Source organism: Octopus bimaculoides, chromosome 26 (assembly GCF_046866305.1).
Source record: "Octopus bimaculoides isolate indiv1 chromosome 26, ASM4686630v1, whole genome shotgun sequence".
Taxonomy (NCBI): Eukaryota; Metazoa; Mollusca; class Cephalopoda; order Octopoda; family Octopodidae; genus Octopus; species Octopus bimaculoides.
The window spans coordinates 6,924,129-6,949,128 of NC_142953.1; the positions used below are offsets into that span (position 1 = coordinate 6,924,129).

At 38.1% G+C, this 25,000-nt stretch overlaps 3 protein-coding genes across 6 annotated transcripts in view; 2 read left to right on the forward strand and 1 right to left on the reverse strand.

Annotated features, from left to right (window-relative positions):
- Positions 1–1,523, forward strand: part of LOC106868381 (uncharacterized) — a 37,084-nt gene extending 35,561 nt beyond the window's left edge. Inside the window, exons 29-30 of the mRNA XM_089343019.1 lie at positions 425–533; positions 1,130–1,523. Of these exons, the coding sequence (XP_089199145.1) occupies positions 425–533; positions 1,130–1,188 (168 nt within the window). The 3' untranslated portion in view covers positions 1,189–1,523. The remainder of the gene's footprint in view (positions 1–424; positions 534–1,129) is intronic.
- LOC106868378 (uncharacterized) overlaps positions 1–25,000 on the reverse strand; it is an 84,762-nt gene that overhangs the window by 18,134 nt on the left and 41,628 nt on the right. The window lies entirely within an intron of this gene.
- Positions 2,599–25,000, forward strand: part of LOC106868379 (high affinity cationic amino acid transporter 1) — a 28,857-nt gene continuing 6,455 nt past the window's right edge. Inside the window, exons 1-12 of one of the 4 annotated variants that reach the window (XM_089342390.1) lie at positions 2,599–2,617; positions 13,551–13,690; positions 14,329–14,448; positions 15,199–15,327; positions 16,971–17,126; positions 19,087–19,226; positions 20,503–20,617; positions 21,227–21,449; positions 22,668–22,807; positions 23,429–23,531; positions 24,586–24,660; positions 24,852–24,973. In XM_089342390.1, the coding sequence (XP_089198516.1) occupies positions 13,573–13,690; positions 14,329–14,448; positions 15,199–15,327; positions 16,971–17,126; positions 19,087–19,226; positions 20,503–20,617; positions 21,227–21,449; positions 22,668–22,807; positions 23,429–23,531; positions 24,586–24,660; positions 24,852–24,973 (1,441 nt within the window). In that variant the 5' untranslated portion in view covers positions 2,599–2,617; positions 13,551–13,572. Of the gene's footprint in view, positions 2,618–3,477; positions 3,635–9,753; positions 9,773–12,295; positions 12,510–13,550; positions 13,691–14,328; positions 14,449–15,198; positions 15,328–16,970; positions 17,127–19,086; positions 19,227–20,502; positions 20,618–21,226; positions 21,450–22,667; positions 22,808–23,428; positions 23,532–24,585; positions 24,661–24,851; positions 24,974–25,000 lie in introns of those variants that run through there. The other 3 variants (XM_089342388.1, XM_089342389.1, XM_089342387.1) reach the window with 3 other exon arrangements.

Here is a 25,000-nt window from a genome sequence, read left to right on the forward strand (position 1 = left end):
GCTCCCCATCCCTCCTCAACATATGTCCATACCACCGCACTCCATCCACCCTTGCCAGCCATTCCTCTGATTCCTCCAACCCCAGCATCCCCATCAAGTCCTCAGTCTTCCTCTTATCATCAAACAGCCTCACACCACACATTTCTCTCACCATTGCTCTTTCAGTCCTTCTCAAAATTGCCATCTCTCTCCCCCTCAGACACCACGTCTCACTCCCATACAGCATTGCAGCTCTCACGCAACTCCTATAAACCCTTCCTTCTATCTCCAATGAGAACCCTTTCCTATATAACAACTCTCCACATTCCCTGAACTTCACCCAGCCAAGTCTCGCTCCTGCTGTCACAGCTGCTTCACATCCACCACTTACATCCGCCCTATTTCCCAAATAACAAAACCCTCAATTATTTTTTTCTATTTCTAGGTGCCATTTGTACCATTTCTGCCAGAATTTAGTGCTGCTGTGAACATTTATCTCATGCTCAAGTTATCGCCTTCAACATGGATACGATTTTGTGTATGGATGGTTATCGGTTTGTATTTCATCTTCCTTCACTGTATAACATTTGACTGAGACAGCTGTCTTCTCTTCTCACTTGTAATAGCTTATTTATAGTTTTGTCATTATTGAAATACAATGGAACGCTGTTTTATGAATTTAATTCACTCCTGAAGCTGTTTAGTTGCCAGAAATGTTTGTAAACAGAAACCATCTTTCCCATAGAAAATTTAAGAGAAGTCACAATGAATTGGGTGAAAGCTAGACAGCATCTGATATTCTCCTTTTGATACTCTCAGCTTGTCGCTGACCACTGTAGCCAGCTTGTGAGTTTGTTACTCAAGGTGTTATTTGCACCTGAGACATTTTCGTCATATTTAACATCTGTTAAGGGGGTTAGCTGGCAGAATGATGAGGCCACGTAAAATGCTTAGCAGCATTTGGTCCATTTGTCTGTCTGCATGCTCTGAGTTCAAATTCCACCAAGGTCGACTTTGCCTTTCATCCTTTTGAGGTGGACAAAATAAGTACCAGTTGAGCACTACTGGGGTTGATGAAATCAACTTAGCCCCTTACCCAAACCTATACAACATGATGCTTAAATGATATCTTAAACTTTTCTTTTTTCAGGCTTCTTCATATATTTTGGCTATGGTTTCCGAAAGAGCAAGCTTGCTGAGCAGAAGTGAAACTGAGGAGATCGAAGCACAGGCTGAATTAACAGGATTATATAAGCAACATTGATGACCAATCTCTAATAACTTGAAGCAGCTACCATTTAAAATATATACATCATATACCATTATATATATATATATATTTACATATATATGTATATATTTACATATATGCATATATATTTTTATATATATGCATATATTTACATATATGAATATATATTTACATATGTGTGTGTGTATGTGTATACACGCAAATATATACATACATATATACATATATTTGCATATGTATGTTATATATTACACACATATATTCCATGTATAAAAATATATTTTAAGAATTATTTTATTTTTATTTTTACTAATTTCCACTGTCAAATAAACCATGAAAGCAGACAATGTAAAGTTGATATCCACAGAATTTAATCCTTTAGCATTCTAAAGAGCCATATCTGTCCCAAATATTCTACGTGTTTTATGTTCAAGCCAGCCAAATCCAGCCTCTTACAACTACTCCACAATGTCATTTTATAAACATAGAATTCACGTTATCAAAACAATGAAGCCACAAGATAACATATGGTTAATTTAAAACAATGAGAATAAACAAGTATTATGTATGATCATTGAAACATAGATCTAGCCAGTAAAATGGTGAATACAACAACCACAACCATAAACAACATTTAAAAATTGACCAATGAAAATAGTGGCCATACACAAAAAATAGTCTTACTCGAATTTATATGAAACTAGCCTGAAATATCAAAAGGAAATCACACCTAACTCCCCAGTACTTTTAACATAGGTGTGCAAATTTTCAGGTCAATCCGACCACATTTACTAACAGTTTTGCCTGCACAACTGCTTGTGAGACAATGTCTGCTCTTTTCATAAATGTATAGTAGAATTGGTCTGGTACATTTTATGTTCTCACAAATGAAAATTGCTATGAAACTCAACACTTCTGAGCATTTCCTTTTCTTATCTTTCAAATGATGCATCTATTAATAGAGTTCGATATAAATTGTTGTATTAATCATATAGATTAAGATTATTGCTAACGACATCATTTGAAACCTAGCAGCACTAACAGCCTGATACGATATCAATGTCAGGACTCCTGCCTGCCATAAATCAGCTATCACACACACACACACAAACACACACACGCAAACACACACACACAAAGCACACACACACAAACACAAACACATGCACACACACACATACATACACAAACACACACACAACACACAAACACACATACACAGCACACACTATCGTGGCTGGTCATACCAATCAGTTTCACGTAAAGATTACAATGGAGTGTTATGTAACAAACTGATTATATAACTTTACACTCATCAGAGTTACCTGACTTATGAATAACCCTCATTCATTGAACAATAAACCTTGTTTGTGAAGACCTATTAAGGCAAGTGAAATCAAAATCATAATCGCTGTTTCCAGTGGGTGTATCAGGAGGGGAAAATATTGGTAGGAATGTCTGTGTGGTAAGAAGCTTGCTTACCAACCACATTGTTCCGGGTTCAGTCCCACTGCATGGCACCCTGGGCAAGTGTCTTCTGCTATAGCTTCGGGCCGACCAAAGCCTTGTGAGTGGATTTGGTAAATGGAAACTGAAAGAAGCCCATCGGATATATATATGTGTGTGTGTGTGTGTGTGTGTTGTTTGTGTTTATCCCTCCACCATCGCTTGACAACCGATATTGGTATGCTTACGTCTCCGTAACTTAGCGGTTCGGCAACAAAAAAAAAGAGACCGATAGAATAAGTACCAGGCTAACAAAGAAGAAGTCCTGGAGTCGATCTGTTCGACTAAAGGCGGTGTTCCAGCATGGCCGCAGTCAAATGACTGACACAAGTAAAAGAATAGGTGCACACACACACACACACACAAAACGAAACTTGAAATTTTGGAAATATTATGTGATGGGTGTCAGTAGATATGTATGCGCCCAACAATTTTTTTAATTTTATTTTTACGTTAATTCCGATATAATCGTAATGTATACCATCTGAAAGATTTTTGCAGAAAATTTCGTCAAAAAATATCCACTTTTCTGAAATTTACGAGGAATCAAAGTTGACAGGAAGCCCGTTTGTGTAGGCATCAAAGCCTGGAAGATTTTTCGTTCGGACTCCAGAAAGTCCCGTGGGCCGCAAAATTATCCACAAGCGTCGTACATTTAATCATTTAGCCATCGATCTAATTTTAACAATCAAAACGATCGAACAAGGACTAATGACATTATAGCGTGTAGCTGGTCGGAAATTCTTTGCAGAAGGACCCATAAAACAGTCGTCACCGTCTTCTTGTTTATTATTATTATTGTGTACAAGTGTATATGTGTGTTCTATATCTGACTCGATCTTTCCTCCCACACATATTATCAGTTCCTATTGTCAGCTGATGTTCACTCCTCTTCTAGTAGGTGTTTTGTTTCTAATTCCATCTGTTTTTAACGTTTATTCTAAAAAAAACAAAGCAATTGTTTTCTTTAATTAATTTATTCATTAATTATTATATTGCAGTACAATTGATATTTTCTGTCCAGTTGTTGCAACTCTACATATTACCTTTTGTATATAATGATGAACCATATGTCTATTTATACATGATTAGCTTTAACATTTGTGTATTATAATATAGTATATACTTGTATATATATATATATATATATATATATATATATATGTACGTGTACATAATCTATAGTTGTGGAAATCAATGTGTGTATTTATGTATAATGTTTACTTGTGTATATGTACGTATAACGTATACTTGTGTATATGTACGTATAATGTATACTTGTGTATATGTACGTATAATGTATACTTGTGTATATGTACGTATAATGTATACTTGTGTATATGTACGCATAATCTATATTTATGAATATGTATTTGTATATAATACTGGTATATATGTATGTATAATATATACTTGTGAATATTTATGTGTGTATAATATATACTTGTGAATATTTATGTGTATAATGTATACTTGTGTATATGTATGTGCGTATAATGTATACTTGTGTATGTGTGTATAATGGATACTTGTGTATGTGTATAATGTATATTTGTGTATATGTGTGTGTACATAATGTATACTTGTGTATATGTGTGTGTGTACATAATGTATACTTGTGTATATGTGTGTGTGTACATAATGTATACTTGTGTATATGTGTGTGTGTGCATAATGTATACTTGTGTATAATGTATACTTATGTATACTTGTGTATAATGTATACTTATGTATACGTATGTGTATAACATATACTTTTGTGTATGTATACAATGTATATTTGTGTATAATGTATGTGTTATGTATATGCATATAATGTATCTTGTGTCTATGTACGTAGGTATAAAGAATACTTGCTACATCTACTTGTATATAATGTATACATGTGTATATAATGTCTACTCGTGTATATTTGTGTATATGTATGTGTGTATAATGTATACTTCCCAGGCATGGCCATAACGTCTTTTTATGGAAATTTGTAGAACTGTAACGTATTTTAATGTGTAGTATTTTTTTTTCTCAAATTGGGAAGCAATTGCTTTGACTAGAATTTCGCTGGGTATTTTTTTTTTTTTGTAGCGGGTCTGTCTCGTATGCATACAACAAAATTTCACCCAACTAGAAACCCCTGATCAAGTATAAATATTACCAGAATTATTACACCCCGCCATACACACACACACAACGAAGGACAATCATGCTTTATCAATGTATAGTATAATATATATATATATATATATATATATATATATATATATACATACATGCAACAAAACCCACCGTAAACCAAGAACAAGTTTAACCACCCTGCTAGCGCTAAAGAGCAACTTAGAACCACGAGAGCTAAAGGTATAAAAAGTTCACATACTCATAAAAGCAAATCAAACGTAAATATCCTATCTTAACTGCCCAACGGATATCACTATGGTTGATTTTAAGAGTCCCTCCTAGCGTGAGGCATTTATGTATAGTAATGCCCTTAGGGCAGGTCTTAGGGTCTGACGATACGCCATAAAGGTCCCCTTTATGGCGAGAAACCCAGGGTAACCCTATAAACCGGCCTTCACTAGTAATAAATATAGACTGCTCTACTTTTTAGAGTGTGCTTCTCCGGATTTATGTTATTCTAAAATAGTACTCGAGTACCAGAGGTAGAGTAATGTGCTTTATTAAAAAGCAGCAAAAATATCACAAAAACTGTTACTCAGAGTTTTACGTTTCCGTTCGTCGGACAATTATATATATATATATATATATATATATATATATATGCACGAAATGATTCCCGTTTGCCATAGCCGTATCAATAGCTACTTCTTAGAAACTCAAGTATAATTATGCTTCATAGTAATTAGTAAGGTCCGGTGGATCACTGGCACTCATCTCTGAGTGTAACGATTCCCATTTTGCCGAAACAGCCGTTAACTAATTAAAGTGATTACGTAACTGTCATTTTGTCATTCATTTGTTAATACGTGTGTATTAGATAGATAGATAGATAGTTGGATAGATAGATAGATATAATATGCATATATTATGTGTGTGCGTATATGTGTGTGTGTGTGTGTGTAATAAATTTTTTGGACTAATGGGTACATGTCAATTAGTGCGTTGAGTAAAGCAACGTTCACAGCTTGGGCGACCTGGTGTCGTCCACGGTTCGGATGTATTTCCGCTGGATCTACTTCAGGAATTCCGCAGTGTTAGTTGAGATAGTAATTGCAGGAAACTGATGATAGATTTGGCGTACACACACACGTACATACATGCATACACGCACACACACACACATATATAAAGCAATATGCATGTATAGATACACACACATAAATGTTTGTTTTTATGTTATGATAAAACAATTTTACATTAAACTGAAGGATTGCTCAATACTTTTTGTTGAGGGAAAATTTATTATAAGACAGCCTTATTTCTTAACAAGAAAAATGATATTGACTGTGATTTCTAAATCACGGCGTTTAAAGAAAGTGTTTTTCCGATTTAATTTTCGAATCTGTTCGTCCTGTTTCTTATTCTCAATTCAGAAGGAAAGACGAAAACAAATAAGAAAAACGCAATTCCTAGTCTTGGTCGTCTATCATAATTCGGACGCATTACAGGAATGTAAATTGTTCAACGTGTATGACTGGTATTATCTGTAACAATTAGTGTCCTATTGAATGCGACGGAATTGGACGGAACGTCTTCTATGACGATTTGACGATCGGTCAAACGTAAATGGTATAAGCTAACTTCATCCCTAATAAGACATCATAGATACTCTCTTTTTTTATTTTTTTTTTAACTTGTTTCAGTCATTTGACTGCGGCCATGCTGGAGCACCGCCTTTAGTCGAGCAAGTCGACCCCGGGACTTATTCTTTGTAAGCCTAGTACTTATTCTATCGGTCTCTTTTGCCGAACCGCTAAGTGACGGGGACGTAAACACACCAGCATCGGTTGTCAAGCAATGTTAAGGGGACAAACACAAACACACACATATATATATATATACATATATACGACGGGCTTCTTTCAGTTTCCGTCTACCAAATCCACTCACAAGGCTTTGGTCGGCCCGAGGCTATAGTAGAAGACACTTGCCCAAGGTGCCACGCAAGAATTTTATTAGATTATTAGACCCTTAGTTGTTGTTTGATTTGGATTTGTGGAAAGGTTTTCACTTCTCTTTTGTAAATATGTAAAAAAAAAAAAAAAACATGAGTCCCGTGGGTAATGTAAAAAAAAAAGTCCTTATGGGACGAAAGTTGATAGTTGTTGACTAACACTCACGTGCGTACACACCCACACTCACTCTTTCTTTCTCACTCTCTTCGCTCACTCTCACAAGCACTCTTTTCCGTCCACACACACTCTCTTTCTCCTCCATACACTTTCTCTTCTCACACACACACTCTCCCTTCATCACTCACTCTCTCTCTCTCCACACACACACACACTCTCTCCCTCCATCACACTCTCTCTCCCTCCATCACATTCACTCACTCTCTCTCTCCACCATACACACTCTCATTCACTCTCACTCTCCACACACTCACACACAAAACAATTGTAACATTAATTGTTACAATCACCATCAGCACTATCTCTATCAACGGGCCAAGGAGATACAGCCAATCGGTGATCATTCAAAACCTGCTAGAAATAGCAGCCAAAATTCCTCCCTCACACCACACCCTATTTTCTTAAGAAAAGAAAAGAAAAGAGCACATTACACTTTACAACTGTAAGGTCCCTGGACGAATCAGTGCCCTAGTCCCTGTAGTATTTACTTACTGACAGCAAGCCACAACATATATATATATATATATATATATATATATATATATATATATATATCGAAATTAGTCCTTTAGACCCCTGGGCAATTTCCAAGTTTGTCTGTGTTAAGACAGCACGGACAAGAACACATTCCATTACAGGTCTCCCCAGTCTGGGTTAATCTGAGTGTAAACAACTATAGCTTCTCCTCTATATCAGATTACCAGGCAGCTAATCCAGGGTTGATAGACTTGTTTATATATCTAAACCTGGAATTGGTCACATTTTTAACAGTCTACAATGATAAGAAATTAGTCTTTTGCACTATTAACTTTATCATTAGATATTTTAGTTCTTTTGTCACACCTCCTGTGACCTCTTCAGCGGCTCTTTATCCCATGTGTCTCCTCTTGTTCTGCTTATTAGCATGTTAGTGTAAATTCTGAAAGAGACACAGTTTTACAAGGTGAAGTTGTTGTAATGAGCCTTCTTAGACAACAGAAGGATCTTTTTTAAAACGGGGGCCACATTTTTCATTAACGAAACACTTTGAAACTTGGAACACTGGTAGAATGTGTCATATAAAACATCTTTTTCTCTTAGTCTTCTTTAAAAAAAAGAAATCCCTAAGATATTCCATGTTAAAGTTGTCGTATTTCTGTAATTTCAACCAATCACTGACGTCCATTCAGCCGATATACATTAAGTGCCGACTACATAAACAAACGATTCTGAAACAATTAAAGCAAATTTAAAATGAAAAAAGCAAATAAAACGAAGGTATGGAGATTAAATACGCTTTACATCGCTTAATCAGCCAAAGGAGTAAATATAAACAACTGAATATTTGTCAGTGATTGGTTGAAATTATCGAAATAAGACAATTTTTTACATGAAATAAATTCGAATACAAAAATATTTTTCTGTTCTATAACTAGATAAGTATACGAAGTTTGAAAGTCTTTCCGTACCAAAAACACTACGTAAAACATTAATGAAAAATGTGGCCCCCGTTTTAAAATAGATCCCAACAGAATATAGTGTTTTTCAGCATCTTGCTAACCTTGCTGAGGCCCTCATTGTTACGTTTACATATTTGTTTTGCAAGATTTCTGATGTGAAATAGTGTCGAAACAGACTTTACCTTTCATCCTTTAATCAACTAGTCCCCTTCCCTAAATTTCAGGCCTTGTGCCTATAGTAGAAAGGATTCTTACTATTATTAATTTTTTTTTTTTTTTTTGCCATATAGCAATGAAGCTGGTGGAATTGTGATTTATGAAAAGATAGGTCTCGACAATGAGTTGCAAGCAACATATTTAGATAATGACTAAACTGTCACTGAAATAATTAAAGATAATGATTAGTAATTAAACAGTTCACACAGAATAGTTTGTTAATGAGGAGAAAAGTAAAGAAAGAAAGCAGATAAGAAGAGGGGGGGGAATTCCAAGGCATATAACGCATGTGTTACACTCCCAGAATAGAAATTTCAATTTCACAACTAAATTTTGCTTCTTCGTGTCATCTATCTAGGGCTGTTGTTGTTTAGCCCTGGGTGAACTCTAAGCTGTGACTATCAGATCAGTCTGTCAATCTTTTGCCCAGATTGATATCACTATGCTTAAACAAAACCATAATATATATATATATATATATAAACAGGTTTCAAAGAGAAAAGAGACTATATGGTGTATAGACGAGGGAAAAGAAAAAAATGAAAATGCACATTGGATATGAAACATAAAGGCTTTTTAATGAAAAGTAACGATCTATACATATGTAGTGAAACCTCTCTCGGGCATTCAATCATAAATGATAACGAAGCTGCTAACATCTAGCCTTCGGCTGCCTTGGTCCCTTCTGTCCACTATCCTGATTGGTTCTTATTTGCGCGGCAATTGTCCCCATGTTCTGTTTGCTATGGGTGGATTATGTCCAATCGTGGCTTCTGATAAAGTCACGTGATAGAGAGTTTTTCTGTATTTCCGGTGAGCCCTATTTCGCCTATAAACTCGATCCAACGACGGCAATCGTCTTCGATTTCAGATCTCTCACAGGTTTGGTCGCTGACCACACATACAGAACACAGCTACAGCCAGTTCCAGCGCCGACGTCTTCACCACCAATGTACTGTCTACCATTGTCGTCGCCAGCAACACCAACAAGCGCGGTTTTATCTCGACGCTGTTAAGTGGATTGTTTCCACCACGAACAACAGTCAGAACTAACCAGCGAGAATATTACGTATCAGGTAACATCGGTCACAGCATTCGACACTCAACACACATATTGTGATTCCGCAGCTCTGCTCCTTGGCCACAACTTCCGGCGTATGAACATTCTATCTCCTCGTGTAACTCTAATACGAACTGGTATTTCTCTATCTCAGTGTTTGAGACTGGTAGTCTATGTTACAGACACTCTTTCTATATTCTGTGTTTCCTCTCATTCATACTCACATATTGTACACACACTATTGCTTATACGACTGTCCGTCACTTCACACTGTTGTATACCTTCTCTTGTACACGAAGGCCTGACTTATCTTCTGTGTTAATTATATATGTCGCATGCACGCGCACACAGACACAAACGGTTTCACTATGTTAATAAACTTACTCTCATATATCTAACGGTTGTGTTTGTCCTAATCTGTTTCTTTACTGGCACTTGGCTCGTATCTCCTTCACGATGAGCCATATTCTGGCGTCGAAAGCGCAGTTGGTACGGAAACAATTGTAACTGACTGTTGAAGATGTGTTTTTTGTCTTATTGTGTGTGTGTTAATTTGTTATTCTGTTGCTTTCAGAGTATCCTCCACCAAACTTGATTAGAACACCTAGATAACATGTTTTCAACTACTTATGGGTGATCATGATAGTAAATCTCCTTATTAGGGCAAAGAAAGTTGGCTGTTGCTGTTTATTCTGGCTGATCAGTTGTGTGATCAAAGGTGTTTGCTTCTCGAACGGTGGCCATCTGAGCGTTTTTCTCTTGGGCATTGCATATCGAAGACTACTTATTCTATCAGTCTCTTTTGCCGAACAGCTAAGTTACGGAGACGTAACGGGTTTTATTTGGAATATGGATACTTGCTATCTTTTATTCTTTCAACATTTCTTTAACTTTATCTGCTTCATCATTCAATGAAGAATATTGCTTTAACCAGAGGATAGCTCTGATTGTAATGGATCTGTGAGAAAAGGCGTTCCAGCCATGACCATATTGTCTTTTTCTTTTCTAGAAGCAATGAATTCCTAAGCAAACGTTATAGAATAATATAAACTTGTTTTTTTTTTTTCTTGAAGAAGGAAATTTCATTTTTCGTTTTGTCAGGAAGATTTGGTTGCTCTTTCTAACAATTCGAGCGACCAGGTCTTATTTTTCGTCTCGAAAGTGTCAAAGTTTACTCAGTTTAGTCGCCGACGACCCGACCATGTAACAAGTTGTACTGTTGGGGTCACATGTAAACCAATAGCGATCAAGAGCGACTAATAGCACTCGAGGGCGACCGACCTGACATATGGAACAAAGAAGTATATATAGCAAAGAAATATTTATATATAATAATAATGATAATTACAAAAGAATAAGACCTCGATATTAGGTAGAGGATTATTTATATATGCATAGTGGAGGCGCAATGGCCCAGTGGTTAGGGCAGCGGACTCGCGGTTTCGATTCCCAGACCGGGCGTTGTGAGTGTTTATTGAGCGAAAACACCTAAAAGCTTCACGAGGCTCCGGCAGGGAATGGTGGCGAACCCTGCTTTACTCTTTCACCACAACTTTCTCTCACTCTTACTGTTGTGCCTGTAATTCAAAGGGTCAGCCTTGTCACACTCTGTGTCACGCTGAATCTCCCCGAGAACTACGTGAAGGGTACACTTGTCTGTGGAGCGCTCAGCCACTTGCACGTTAATTTCACGAGCAGGCTGTTCCGTTGATCGGATCACCTGGAACCCTCGACGTCCTAAGGGACGGAGTGCCAACAACAATATATGTATAATTTAGACAAACAGTAAGTTGTCATTATAGTACTAAGAATATTATGACACTGTTTGTCTTAAATTATACATACATACATATATATCAAATAAGTAACAAGGATGTCAAGGTATTAATGTATTAATACCTTAACACCCTTGTCAAGGTATTATTGCATTCATACATTGACATTCTTGTTACTTATTTGATTTTTATTCACCTTATTCAGATATTAACGGACTGACTTGGTGCCTCAACTTTACCTAAATCAACTGAATCTTATGCACACACATACCTCGACATATTTCAGTAATTGGTCCTAAGACATGCAGCTGAAGTCATAAAACGACTTAACATGGAAAATCATTTTGAAGAATTTATTAGCTGTTCTAATAAACGATTAATACATATTTTCATACGTATTTGATTTGATTTTTATACGTCAGTATTGGTTTTCAAGCGGTTCTTTTGAGACAGACGTAAAATCGATAAACCGACTAAAATAGAAACTTGTTTCTTTTAAAAAGAGAAACCAAACAAAAAGAGGACATTAAATTGAGAAAGACATAGCTTAAAATGATCTGAGTTGTATTCTTGCATTCTCCGTTCTCCAGAGACATGCCAAGCAGCGCTTTTGGAAAACGGTTTATCTTAAACAAAAATTCAAGAAAAAGAACGAATGCACAACACAGACTGTTTCCGTGATGTTTCTACATAAACATATATAATAATAACATGGTTTGCGGGTTTGCGTGGGGAAAACGCGCTCGTTCGTTTATATCTGATATAGAATAGGTAGAGTGAATATGTACGAATAGACAAATTTCGTTGAAGACTACCTCTGCAGAATTTTCGTAGTTTCAAATGTATATTTATCTCCATTGAAGATAACATAGTGTATGTAGATAATATATATATATATTTTTATATACATATGTACATATATATATGTAATATATGTATAACCAAGAGAAGTACTGATCGATTACATATAGCCCTGTGGTTCGTAACCATTATTTTTATCTCTGAACTCTTTCGATTACTATTTTATTCTGGTGGATTCCCGTAGCCATTCCATGTTTTAAAAATCCCATCTTTTTTTTTATCTTTTACTTGTTTCAGTCATTGGACTGCGGCCATGCTGGGACACCGTCTCTAAGAACTTTTAGTCGAATGAATCGACCCTGGTACTTATTTATTTTCTTAAAGCCTGGCACTTATTCTATCAGTCTCTTTTGCCAAACCACTAAGTTACAGGGGACATAGACACTGGTTGTCAAGCGATGATGAGAGACAAGCACAGTTACACTCACGCCGCGCGCGCGCAGCACCCAAACAGTTGTGCCCAACTGTCTCATTCTGAGATCCCACCTGAAGTGATGCTGCAACTACATATATAGATAGACAGCCTTGACTGCATTGTCCAAGAAAAGACCACCCTTCTGACTGACATGAAGTCTTCATCAACTCACTTCAGCTCTTGCTTTACATACATGCTGTGTCCTCTCCCTGCTTTTCCTACTGATACTATAATGGCCTCTGCTCCTCACAGCTGGTTGATCTCTCATCACTTCTAACCCAAGCACTCCCAAATCACTCATTTCTCTCCTCTTCTTATTGGCCTAACTTATTGACCCAACACTCCACACTTACCAGGCCCTACGAAAACCACCTTGTTTATTCCTTCTGCTTCAAAATAGCCAATCTTTATTTCTTTTAAGACTAGAACTTATTCTGTTGCTGTCTTTTGCCAAACTGCCGAGTTACGGGGATGTTAACAAACACACACATACACACGCACACACATGATGGTCTTCTTTCTGTTTCTGTCAATCAAATCCACTCACAAGGCTTTGGTCAGCCCAAGGCGATAGTAGACACTTGCCCAAGGTGCCACGCACTAGGACTGAACCCGAAACCATATGGTTGAGAAGCAAGCTTCTTATTCCACAGCCACACCTGCTTGGTGTTACTAGATTTTTTTTTTCTTTTGTCTTTTTTAAATGTTTATTTTCTCTATGTTGTAATTGTTGTCATTAACAGGTTGAAGTTCCAAGTTCTAACCATGGCCATTTTAATGAGAATTTTAATGAATCTGTTTCGAAAGAAACCAATGAGCAATGAGTGTCTGGAGAAAACTAAGTTGGCAAGAGTACTCACTTTACTTGACCTAACACTCTTGGGTGAGTTTTTAACAATTGGTGTTTGCACACACACACACACACACACACATACACACACACACACACACACACACACTTGCATGCATACGCACACACTTGCACATACACATTTGCACATAGTAGAAAGGATTATTATTATTATTATTATTATTAAGGTGACAAACTGATAGAATTATTTGCAAGCTGGACAAAATGCTAAACAAAAATTTCTTTCAACTTTGTTTTAAGTTCAAATTCTGCCAGGGTTGACTTTGTGTGTCACCATTTCAGAGGTTGATAAAATAAGTACCAGTGGGGGTTGTAGGGTCAAAGTAATCGACAAGCTCCCCTCCCTCTCCAATATTGCTGGCCTTGTGTCAAAATTTGAAACCAACATTAATTATTCTTTCATTTTTAATAACTCTTTCTGCTAAAAGCACAAAGACTGAAATTTTGCAAGTGGGGACTAATCAGCAACTGGTACTTAATTTATCGACCCCAAAACAATAAAAGGCAAAGTCGACTTTGGCAGAATTTGAACTCAGAATGGGGACACATGATGCCACTAAGCATTTTTTGCCTGGTTTGCTAACAATTCTGCCAGCTCACCCGCCTCCTTTCCTTTTTTTAATAATGATAATTCTGTTTTATTATTTCAGGTGTTGGAAGTACCCTTGGTGCAGGGGCCTACGTTTTGTCGGGAGCAGTTGCTCGTGACAAGGCTGGACCCTCAATTGTTTTATCATTCTTTGTTGCTGCAGTCGTGTCTGTTCTTGCAGGTGAGTACACTGTATTGTTCCTGTTGCTGTTGTTGTGGTGTTGGTGGTGATTTCATCATCATTACTTTGTGGTCACTTTCTTTAATTTCTTGTTTTTTCACTTTTTTCAATCATTAGACTACAGCCATGGTGGGGAACCCCCTTGAAGGGTTTTAACTGAGTACTTCTTGCTCACTTCTAACACTGGTTATTAAGCAATATGTACACACACACACACACATACATATATACATATATGAGATCTCCAATAGGTGCAGGACTGTTTCTGGCTTCAGTCCCTCTGCATGGCATCTTGGGCGAGTGTCTTCTATTATAGCCTCAGGCTGACAAAAGCTTTGTGAGTGGATTTGGTTGACGGAAACTAAAAGAAGCCTGTTGTATACGTGCGTGAGTGTGTGTGTGTGCACCTGCCTGTGTTTGTCCCCTCCACTGCTTGACAACCTGTAACTTAGTGGTTTAGCAAAAGAGACTGATAGAATAAGTACCAGGCTTAAAAAAAAAATTTTAAAGAAGTAATTGAGTCAATTAATTCACCTACAATTCCTCCAGCATGGCCACAGTGAAATGACTGAAACAAATATATATATATATATATATATATATATATATATAGATATGAAACCATTAAAGATCAGTTTACTTATTTATGTATGCTTGTGTCAATTTCTATGTATTTATGTATAAGATGAAACATTTTCCTTTTTCTATACGCTTCAGAACCAAAAACGATTTCCTTTTCTATTCTGTCAGGGCTTTGTTATGCTGAATTTGGGGCCCGTGTACCAAAGACTGGCTCTGCCTATGTCTATAGCTACATCACAGTTGGTGAACTGATTGCTTTTATCATTGGGTGGAACCTCATCCTGGAATATGCCATTGGTGAGTTGTCTGCTATATTATTTGATGGGTTTGGCACTGTTTGTTCAAAAGGAGGTGATTTGAAAATACAGCTGATTGAAAATAATCGATTGAAATACATTTGATCCAAAACGATTGAAATACATGTGATTTAAGTACAATTGATTAAAAACAGTTGAATGGATACAGATGTTCAAAAAGGAATTCATGAAAAATATTCGATTGAAAAAACTTGACAGTTAATCATATAATACAATTAATCAAAAAGAGTTTGATTGAAAACAGGTGACTGAAAACAATTTACTAAAAAGAGTTGATTAGAGTTGATTGCAGCACACTTGATTAGAATAAGTTGAATGGAATGCAGTGCATTGAAATGGCCACATAAAAAGCACTAGCGATAGTGCCACGTTAAAAAGCACTGGTGATGGTGTCACCTAAAAAGCACAGGTCATGGTTCCAAATAAAAAGCACTGGTGCCACGTAAAAAACATGGGTGATAGTGCTGTGTAAAAAGCACCCAGTACATTGTGGCGTGGTTAGCATTGTAGAAACCAAGCCAAAACAGACCATGGAACCTTTTTTATCATTCATCAATTAGTTAACTATTTAATATTTGAAACGTGGAAAATAGGTCGCAGGGGAAAGGTTACATAGTCAAGTTGTCAATAAAATAATTATTTCTTATCATTAGCAATATTACGAAGACAGTGGGATGGGAGAATCATTAGCACGCCACTCAAACTGCTTAGCAGCATTTCATCAGTCTTTACATTCTGGGTTCAAATTCTGTCAAGGCCAACTTTGCCTTTTATCCATTTGAGGTCAATGAAATAATTACCAGTTGAGTACAGGGGTTGATGTAATCAACTAGCCCCCTCCCCCAAAATTTCAGCCCTTGTGCCTATAGCAGAAAGGGTTATTAACAATGTTAGCATGGTGGGCGAATTGCTTAGCAGCGTTTCATGTCTTTACATTCTGGGTTCAAATTCTGCCAAGGTTGACTTTAACTTTCATTCTTTTGGGGTCAATGAAATAATTACCAGTTGAGCAGAGAGGTTGATGTAATCAACTACCCAACTCCCTAAAAATTTCAGCCCTTGAGCCTATAGTAGAAAAGATTATTAACAATATTAGGCAATATATAACTCCATGTTATGAGCAATTACATGTGTGTTTTTGTGCATGTCTCTGAGTGTGTGATTATGTTTACAGTCTAAAAACACCAGATTTTATAAACATATACACAAAAGAATCTCACATATAAACTACACTAGTTTGTGTTTTGACTGAACCCAAAAACCATGTGGTTGGGAGGCAAGCTTCTTAACACACAGACTAGATGCCAGATTCCCTATTAGGTTGGTGAGAGATGTGCTGTACCCTTTGACATAATTATGCCATCAATTTTTGAGAAAAATCAAATGTTTTACTATATATGTCAATTCTTTTGTTTATATTATCCGGTATTGCTAAAATAATACTGGTATTTGAGTACTATTTTCTCTACCTTGTTTTGCACATATGTACTTACAAGAGTACATGCATATATTTCAGATAAAGGATTAACGACCCACATTAATTAAATTGATTTTTTCTTATCCTTGTTATATTCAATGCAGTTGCCTTAATTAACTATGTGTTTATTTTATTTTTCACTTCAGGTACGGCTAGTGTGGCCAGAGCTTGGACAGCAAACTTCAATTCCCTCATTGATAATGCAGTCATTGACTACTTCAACTCAACAATGCCAATACGAGTCGATTATTTATCGGAATATCCGGACTTCCTGGCATTCGGTCTTATAGCTTTGTTGACAAGTAAATACAACTGTCTTCCCGTCTCTCATGCTCTCTCTATCTACCTATCTAGCCATCCAATCTATCTATCTAGCCATCTATCTATCTAGCTAGCTAGCCAGCCATCTGTCTATCTAGCTAGCCATCTATCTATCTAGCCATCCAATCTACCTAGCTAGCCATCCAATCTATCTAGCTAGCCATCTATCTATCTAGCTAACCATCCCTATTGATCGTCTCTCTTTTTATTTGATTTTTGCCCAGTGACACACACACTGATAATAATAAACGGCTTCTATTTGTTTCACCATCTATTTCTCTCCCTCTGTTCCTGTCAATCCATTTATCTCTCTCTCTCTCTCTCTCTCTATTTCAGTCTATTCTTTTCTGTACTTCCATTTCTCTCTCTCTCGCTTTCTGTCACTCTCTTCTGCCTTTCCCTCCTTCTATATACATCTGTCTTTATTTCTCTTTCTCTCTTTGTCTGTCTACCTCCCTTTCTCTCTCCATTTGTCCGTCTCCACCCTCTTCTTACTCCCTTTCTATTTTACATCTTTCTCTCTGACTATATATCTCTCCTTCTCTATCTCTCTCTCTATCTTAACCTATCTTCCTTTCACTCTCCATCTCTTTCTCTCTCTCTCTCCCTCTCTATCTGTCTGTCTGTCTATCTATCTGCCTGTCTGTCTGTTTATCTATCTATCTGCCTGTCTGTCTGTTTATCTATCTATCTGCCTGTCTGTCTGTTTATCTATCTGCCTGTCTGTCTGTCTGACCTATCTATCTGCCTGTCTGTCTGTCTATCTGCCTGTCTGTCTGTTTATCTATCTGCCTGTCTGTCTGTTTATCTATCTGCCTGTCTGTCTGTCTGACCTATCTATCTGCCTGTCTGTCTGTCTATCTGCCTGTCTGTCTGTCTATCTATCTGTCTGTCTGTCTGTTTATCTATCTATCTATCTATCTGTCTGTCTATATATCTGTCTGTCTGTCTATCTGCCTGTCTGACCTATCTATCTGTCTGTCTGTCTGTCTACCTGCCTGCTTGTTCAGATAGATAAATGGATAGACAAACAGACAGACAGACAGATGTCCTCTCACTTCTCTCCTCCGTTCTCTCTGTCCCTCTCTCCTCTATCAGTAGCAACCTCAAAGAAAGAAAACAGCAGTTTTTCAGAAACTCACACAGGGTTATCATTCATGCGCAATAGTGCATAGCTCATTAATCCTGTTTTACACTCATTAATCATTAATCATGTTTTACACACATGACTAAGAACCAACATGGAGGAAATAATTGTCGAGAATTTTCCAGTCAGATTTTAAACAAAGTAGAACCACAACTAGAAAAATACTATCAGTAACAATATGGATCAATGAATGCCACTCAAGGAAACGGTAATCTATATCTTGTACTTGTTTTAGTCATTGGACCACGGCCATGCTGGGGCAGTCTCTGAAGAATTTTAGTCAAATGAATCAACCCTAATACTTTTTTCCAAGAGTGTTATTTATTATATCAGTTTTCTTTTGTCAAACTGCTAAGCTCTGGGAAATGCTAACACTGGTTATGAAGCGTTGGTGGGGGGAGAAACACAGACGCAAGCACATACACACAGTCACTTACATGCATGCAAATACACACACACACACATACACTCACTCACATGTGCACGCACGCCCATGCACACACGCTTGCTTACGTGCATGCACAGACCATGCACACACTCGTTCACTCACATGCACAGACCACACACATACTCACACACACACATGCATGCATGCACACACACACATACACTCGTTCACTCGCATGCACAGACCACACTCATGTGCGTGCACACTCACTCACACATACACACACACACTCATTCACTCACACGCATGCATGCACACACACTCACTGAGTCATTCACACGTGTATAAACACACACTTATACACAGCTACATGTACGTCTCTCTCTCTTTTTGTCATCATTTCCAGTCTTGCTGACGGTCGGTGTGAAGCAGTCAACTTTGTTCAACAATGTCTTCACAATAATAAACCTCCTTGTACTTCTCTACGTCATCATTTGCGGATTCTTCCAGATGAAACTGAAAAACTGGCAACTCACTCCAGACGAGGTACACTTGTTTGTTTTGTAACGTAACCCTTGTTGTTGTTGTTGTTGTTCTGGTTAATTCTAGGTCAGCTGTGATCCAGCAGATCTCTGATCAAAAGTGTTCTCTCTCCATGACCATCCCACCTTTTTTTTTTCCACCTGACAATGTACAGTGGGGCTTCTGTAACTTTCTGGTTTGGCAAAGTTTCTACAGCTGGATGCCCTTCCTAACGCCAACCACTCCGAGAGTGTAGTGGGTGCTTTTTATGTGCCACTGGCACATTCTGGGTGGTCACTAATTTGTATTGTAGCAAAAGATTTTTGTAATCTGTATTTTCTAAGTCTGAGGGTGCACCATTGAATAGTGAGTGGGGGCCAGTACTGTCCAGTACACCCCCTTAGCAACTAGCATGTTAGTCAGATTTCAAGAAATGCCTTGGAGGAAGATTTTTGTAAACTGTATTTTCTAAATATGAGGGTACACCATTGAAAAGTAAAAAGGGCAGTGCCGTCCATTGCGCCCCTTTAGTGATAGGCATGTAAGGGGTTTTGACAGCGGTGGTGCATTGGACAGCACTGCCCCCACTCACTATTCAATGGTGCACCCTCAGACTTAGAAAATACAGATTACAAAAATCTTTTGCTACAATACAAATTAGTGACCACCCACTACTATCACTTCCACCACCACCACCACTACTACTACTACTACTACTACTATCATCATCACCATCACACCACCTCAAAACTTCTACCACTACAACCAGCTGCAACACCACTATTACTACTGCCACCACGAACTCCAACACTATCACAACTACTAATACCACGATTACCACCACCACCACTTAATACAACTACCACTTCCATCACCATTACTGCTACCACCACCACTACTATCACCATAACCACACCACCTTGACACCACCACTAGTACTACTACTACCACTACAACCAACTGCAACACCACCACTCCTACTACCATAACCAACTCCAACACCATCACTACTTCTAATATCACCACTACCACCAACTCCATCACCACCACCACCACCATCACCATCAGCAGAACCATCATCACTATCATCATCCTTATAACCATCACCAATGTCATCATCATCATCGATGTCATCATCACCCCTTTAGTGATAGGCATGTAAGGGGTTTTGACAGCGGCATCCGATAATCTCATCCTCTGCTACATGTTGGTTATTTCGATTTCATCTATTTCAGCTACCCCCAGGGTACAATGACGGTAGGTTTACATGAGTTATCGTGGGTCCATTTGTCTATTTCAGATACCCGCTAAGTATGGTAAAGGTGGGTTCATGCCTTATGGCGTTTCCGGAATGTTGTCTGGTGCTGCTACATGTTTCTATGGATTTGTTGGATTTGACTGTATTGCTACCACTGGTGAGTTACACTCTGACTGTATTGCTGCTGCTGCTGCCATGTTGCTACCACCCTCACCACCCAACATGCCCACCACTACCATACCACCACGACCAACTCCAACACCACCACTACTAATACCACTACTATCACTTCCACCACCACCACCACTACTACTACTACTACTACTATCATCATCACCATCACACCACCTCAAAACTTCTACCACTACAACCAGCTGCAACACCACTATTACTACTGCCACCACGAACTCCAACACTATCACAACTACTAATACCACGATTACCACCACCACCACTTAATACAACTACTACTTCCATCACCATTACTGCTACCACCACCACTACTATCACCATAACCACACCACCTTGACACCACCACTAGTACTACTACTACCACTACAACCAACTGCAACACCACCACTACTACTACCTTAACCAACTCCAACACCATCACTACTTCTAATATCACCACTACCACCAACTCCATCACCACCACCACCACCACCACCATCATCAGAACCATCATCACTATCATCATCCTTATAACCATCACCAATGTCATCATCATCATCGATGTCATCATCTTGTCCTGTCGTATATGTTTCAGGTGAGGAGGCAAAGAACCCGCAGAAATCCATCCCCATCAGCATCATCCTCTCCCTGATCATTGTGTTCCTGTTCTACTTTTTCGTGTCGATGGTCCTGACCATGATGTCACCTTACTATCTGCTCGACGTCAACGCACCTCTCCCGGCCGTCTTCAGTGCAGTCGGCTGGGATACGGCAAAGTATGTAATTGCCGTGGGGGCCATTTGTGCATTGACTGCCAGGTGAGTTACCTCCCTTTGTTTTATAACCCCTTTTATTCTTTCCTTTGTTTTGTTTATTTCTAATCCTGTAGCTACTACTTAGGCTGAATATACCTTAATCAAATGAAGCTTACGTTATCGTCAAGGAACCCCATATTAACTTGCAGAAGATCTGAGCAAAAATGCATCCTCCACACATTTTCAGTCAAATCTTCTGCATGTTAACATGGGGTCCCTTGACAACAAACATGGACTTCATTTGATTAAGGTATCTTTGGCGAAAAGAGTAGCTAGCAAATCACCCCTCATTTGGGTAATTACTACTTCTGATGTTCTGCTAGCTATGGAACATATGTAGCCTGGATTTTCATCTGCTGAAGGCACATGGCTCAGTGATTAGAGCATTGAGCTTACGATCTTGAGGTAACGAGTTCGAATCCTGAACAGGGCTATGTGAAAGTGTTCTTGAGCAAAACACTTTATTTCATGTTGCTCCAGTTCACTCAGCTGTAGAAATGAGTTGCGACGTCACAGGTGCCAAACTGTATCGGCCCTTGCTTTCCCTTGGATAACATTGGTGGGGTGGAGAGGGGAGGCTGATATGCATGGGTGACTGCTGGTCTTCCACAAACAACCTTGCCCGGACTTGTGCCTGGGAGGGTAACTTTCTTGGTGCAATCCCATGGTCAGCCATGACCGAAGGGAGTCTCAGCATATTTTCATCTGCTCCATTCCTTAATTTTGGATATATATATATACATATGTATATACATATATATAAGTTAGTTAGGATAAATCCCAGTTGTTTCCTCTTGAAGCACATCTGCTTATTCCAATATTAAAATCAATATGTATCAATAATTAGTGATGTATATGAGTCAAAGTACATATTAAAATTGAGAATTATGGAAAAAACTATTTGCAGAGTTAATTTATAATAAAATTAAAAAAATAGAAATCTTTTGGTATTATTTATTCTCCATTACGTTATTGTAATTATAATTATTATAATTGTTCTTTATTTGAAGTTTCTAATAGGAAATTCCTTACATATCTATCTAACATGTAAATCTTTGTAATTCCTATTAGCAAATGAAACATGTGTAATGGAGTACTTGTTGAGCACTGGGTTTGATGTAATCAACTTGTGCCCTCCCCCTCGTCATCTTCAATGAGAGAGCCCATCATACGAACACACACACACATGTATCAATTAATATATAAATGTTTCTCTTTCAGTATGGTTGGTGCCATATTTCCTCTACCTAGAGTTGTGTACGCAATGGCTGAAGACAAAGTCATTTTCGGTGTCTTCTCCAATGTCTCTGAAAAATTCAAAACACCAGTTCTAGCTACTATGATTGCAGGATTGTTTTCAGGTAGGTTTTTACCAATTTCACACACTCTTGCCACCCCACCCCCCACAACTCTCTCTTGCCTTATCTCTCTCTCACTGTTTGATTCTGTACGTCACCATATATGTATGCCTCAGTCTGTCTGTATCTCTCTCCTTCTCTCTGCCTGTCTAAGTGTCTCTCTCTATCACCTTATAAGTGTGCGTGTGTCTCCTTCTCTCTGTCTGTCTATCTAAATGTCTCTCCACCTGGGGAGCATGCCAGTCCGTTACAGGATTACTCATTTTTGCCGGCTTATTGGACAGGAGCAATGTGAAATGAAGTGTTTTGCTCAAGAACACAGTGCATTGCCGAGTCCAGGAATTGAAACCACAATCTTATGATCATGAATCCAACACAGGATTACTCATTTTTACCACCTGAGTGGACTGAAGTAATGCGAAACAAAGTGTTTTCCTCAAGAACACGACACATCACCCGATACAGGAATTGAAACCGCAATCTTGCAATCATGAGTCCAACACCCTACCCACTTAGGGTTAACTTATTTCCCTGTCTATAAATTCATGACCTTCTATTAGAAACCATTAATGTCCAAGTAACATTCTCATGTATTCTCCTTATGTCCATCTTACATTATTTCAGGTCTGACTGCTCTCATTTTTGATCTCACTGAACTGGTGAATATGATGTCCATTGGAACTCTCCTAGCTTACACGTTTGTGGCCAAGTGTGTTGTTATTCTACGGTAAGTACATTCATCATTTGACATCCATCTGCCATGCTGGCTTGGGTTGGACAGTTTGACAGGAGCTGGCGGGCAAGCCTTAGGATTGCACCAAGCACCACTGTCTGTTTTGGCATGGCTTTTACAGCTGGGTGCTCTTCATAATGCCAGCCACCTTAAAGAGTGGACTGGATGCTTTTTACATGGCACCAACACCAGTGATGTCCGTTTTAGCATGGTTTCTAAAGTTGGATGCCTTTTTTATGCCAACCATTTTACAGAGTGGATTGTGCGCTTCTTATGCAACATTGGTGAGGTCTGTTTTGGCATGGTTTTCATGGCTGGGTGTCCTTGTTTATATATATATATATATATATATATACACACACACATATATAGTAGATCCCAAAAAATGAAGAACAAACACAAAAAAACAACAATGCGAGGATGTGGTAGATCTAAAGTATTAGCAGATGCTCGGGGAAGGAAAGAAAGGTGGTTTTATGTTTTGAGTAAAGCTCTTCTTCAGAAACAGAGGGAAGTCCAACAGAAAAAGAAGACGGAGGGAAAAAAATCACTAACGATTCACATGTGGTTACATTTTGAAAAAAAAAAACACACACACCCGTGATGAGGAATGGGTGTTTGGACAAATTGCTGATTGGACAAATTGTCTGGCATGCTAACAATTCTGCTAGGTCTTTGCCTTAATAATAATAATCCTTTCTACTAAAGGCACAAGGCCTGAAATTTTGGGGAAGGGGACCAGTTGATTACATAGACCTCAGTCCTTCACTGGTACTTACTTTATCGACCCAAAAGGATGAAAGGCAAAGATGATGACCTCAGCAGAATTTGAACTCAGAACATAGCGATGGGCGAAATACAGCTAAGCCTTTCGTACAGCATGCTAACAATTCTGCTGGCTCACTGCTTTCAATGATAACGATAATAATAATAATAAGAAGAATTTTTCTGATGTTAAACACTGCATGCATTTTTGTGACTGTGTGTGTGTGTGTGTTATTGCAAATACAATTCCCATCCTAACAATTCTCTGTTATCGTATTTCCAGCTATAAAAAGACAATCTTTGAAGAGCCGTTGACATCTGACCGTGGCACATATTACAATTCCACTTCAGTCAACACGTAAGTTACCATTATATATATATATATATATATATATATATATATATATATATATATATATATATATATATATATATATATATATATACCCCTTTGCTATAAGTCTTCTGAGTGTTGTTCTTTCATAAACCCCACCCCAACCTACCTGCTCACCAAATGATACGCTCTAATTTCTCTTTGCTCCGTTGTAGTCCCAACACAGATATGCAGAAAGTTACTCCGAGTTTCTCCTTTGCGATGTTGTTCAAAAGTCAACAGGATGTACCAAACCAGACCACCGAGAAGATTGTGCTCATTACATCTTCGTTACTCAGTGAGTATCCTCAAACACTCTTCGTTC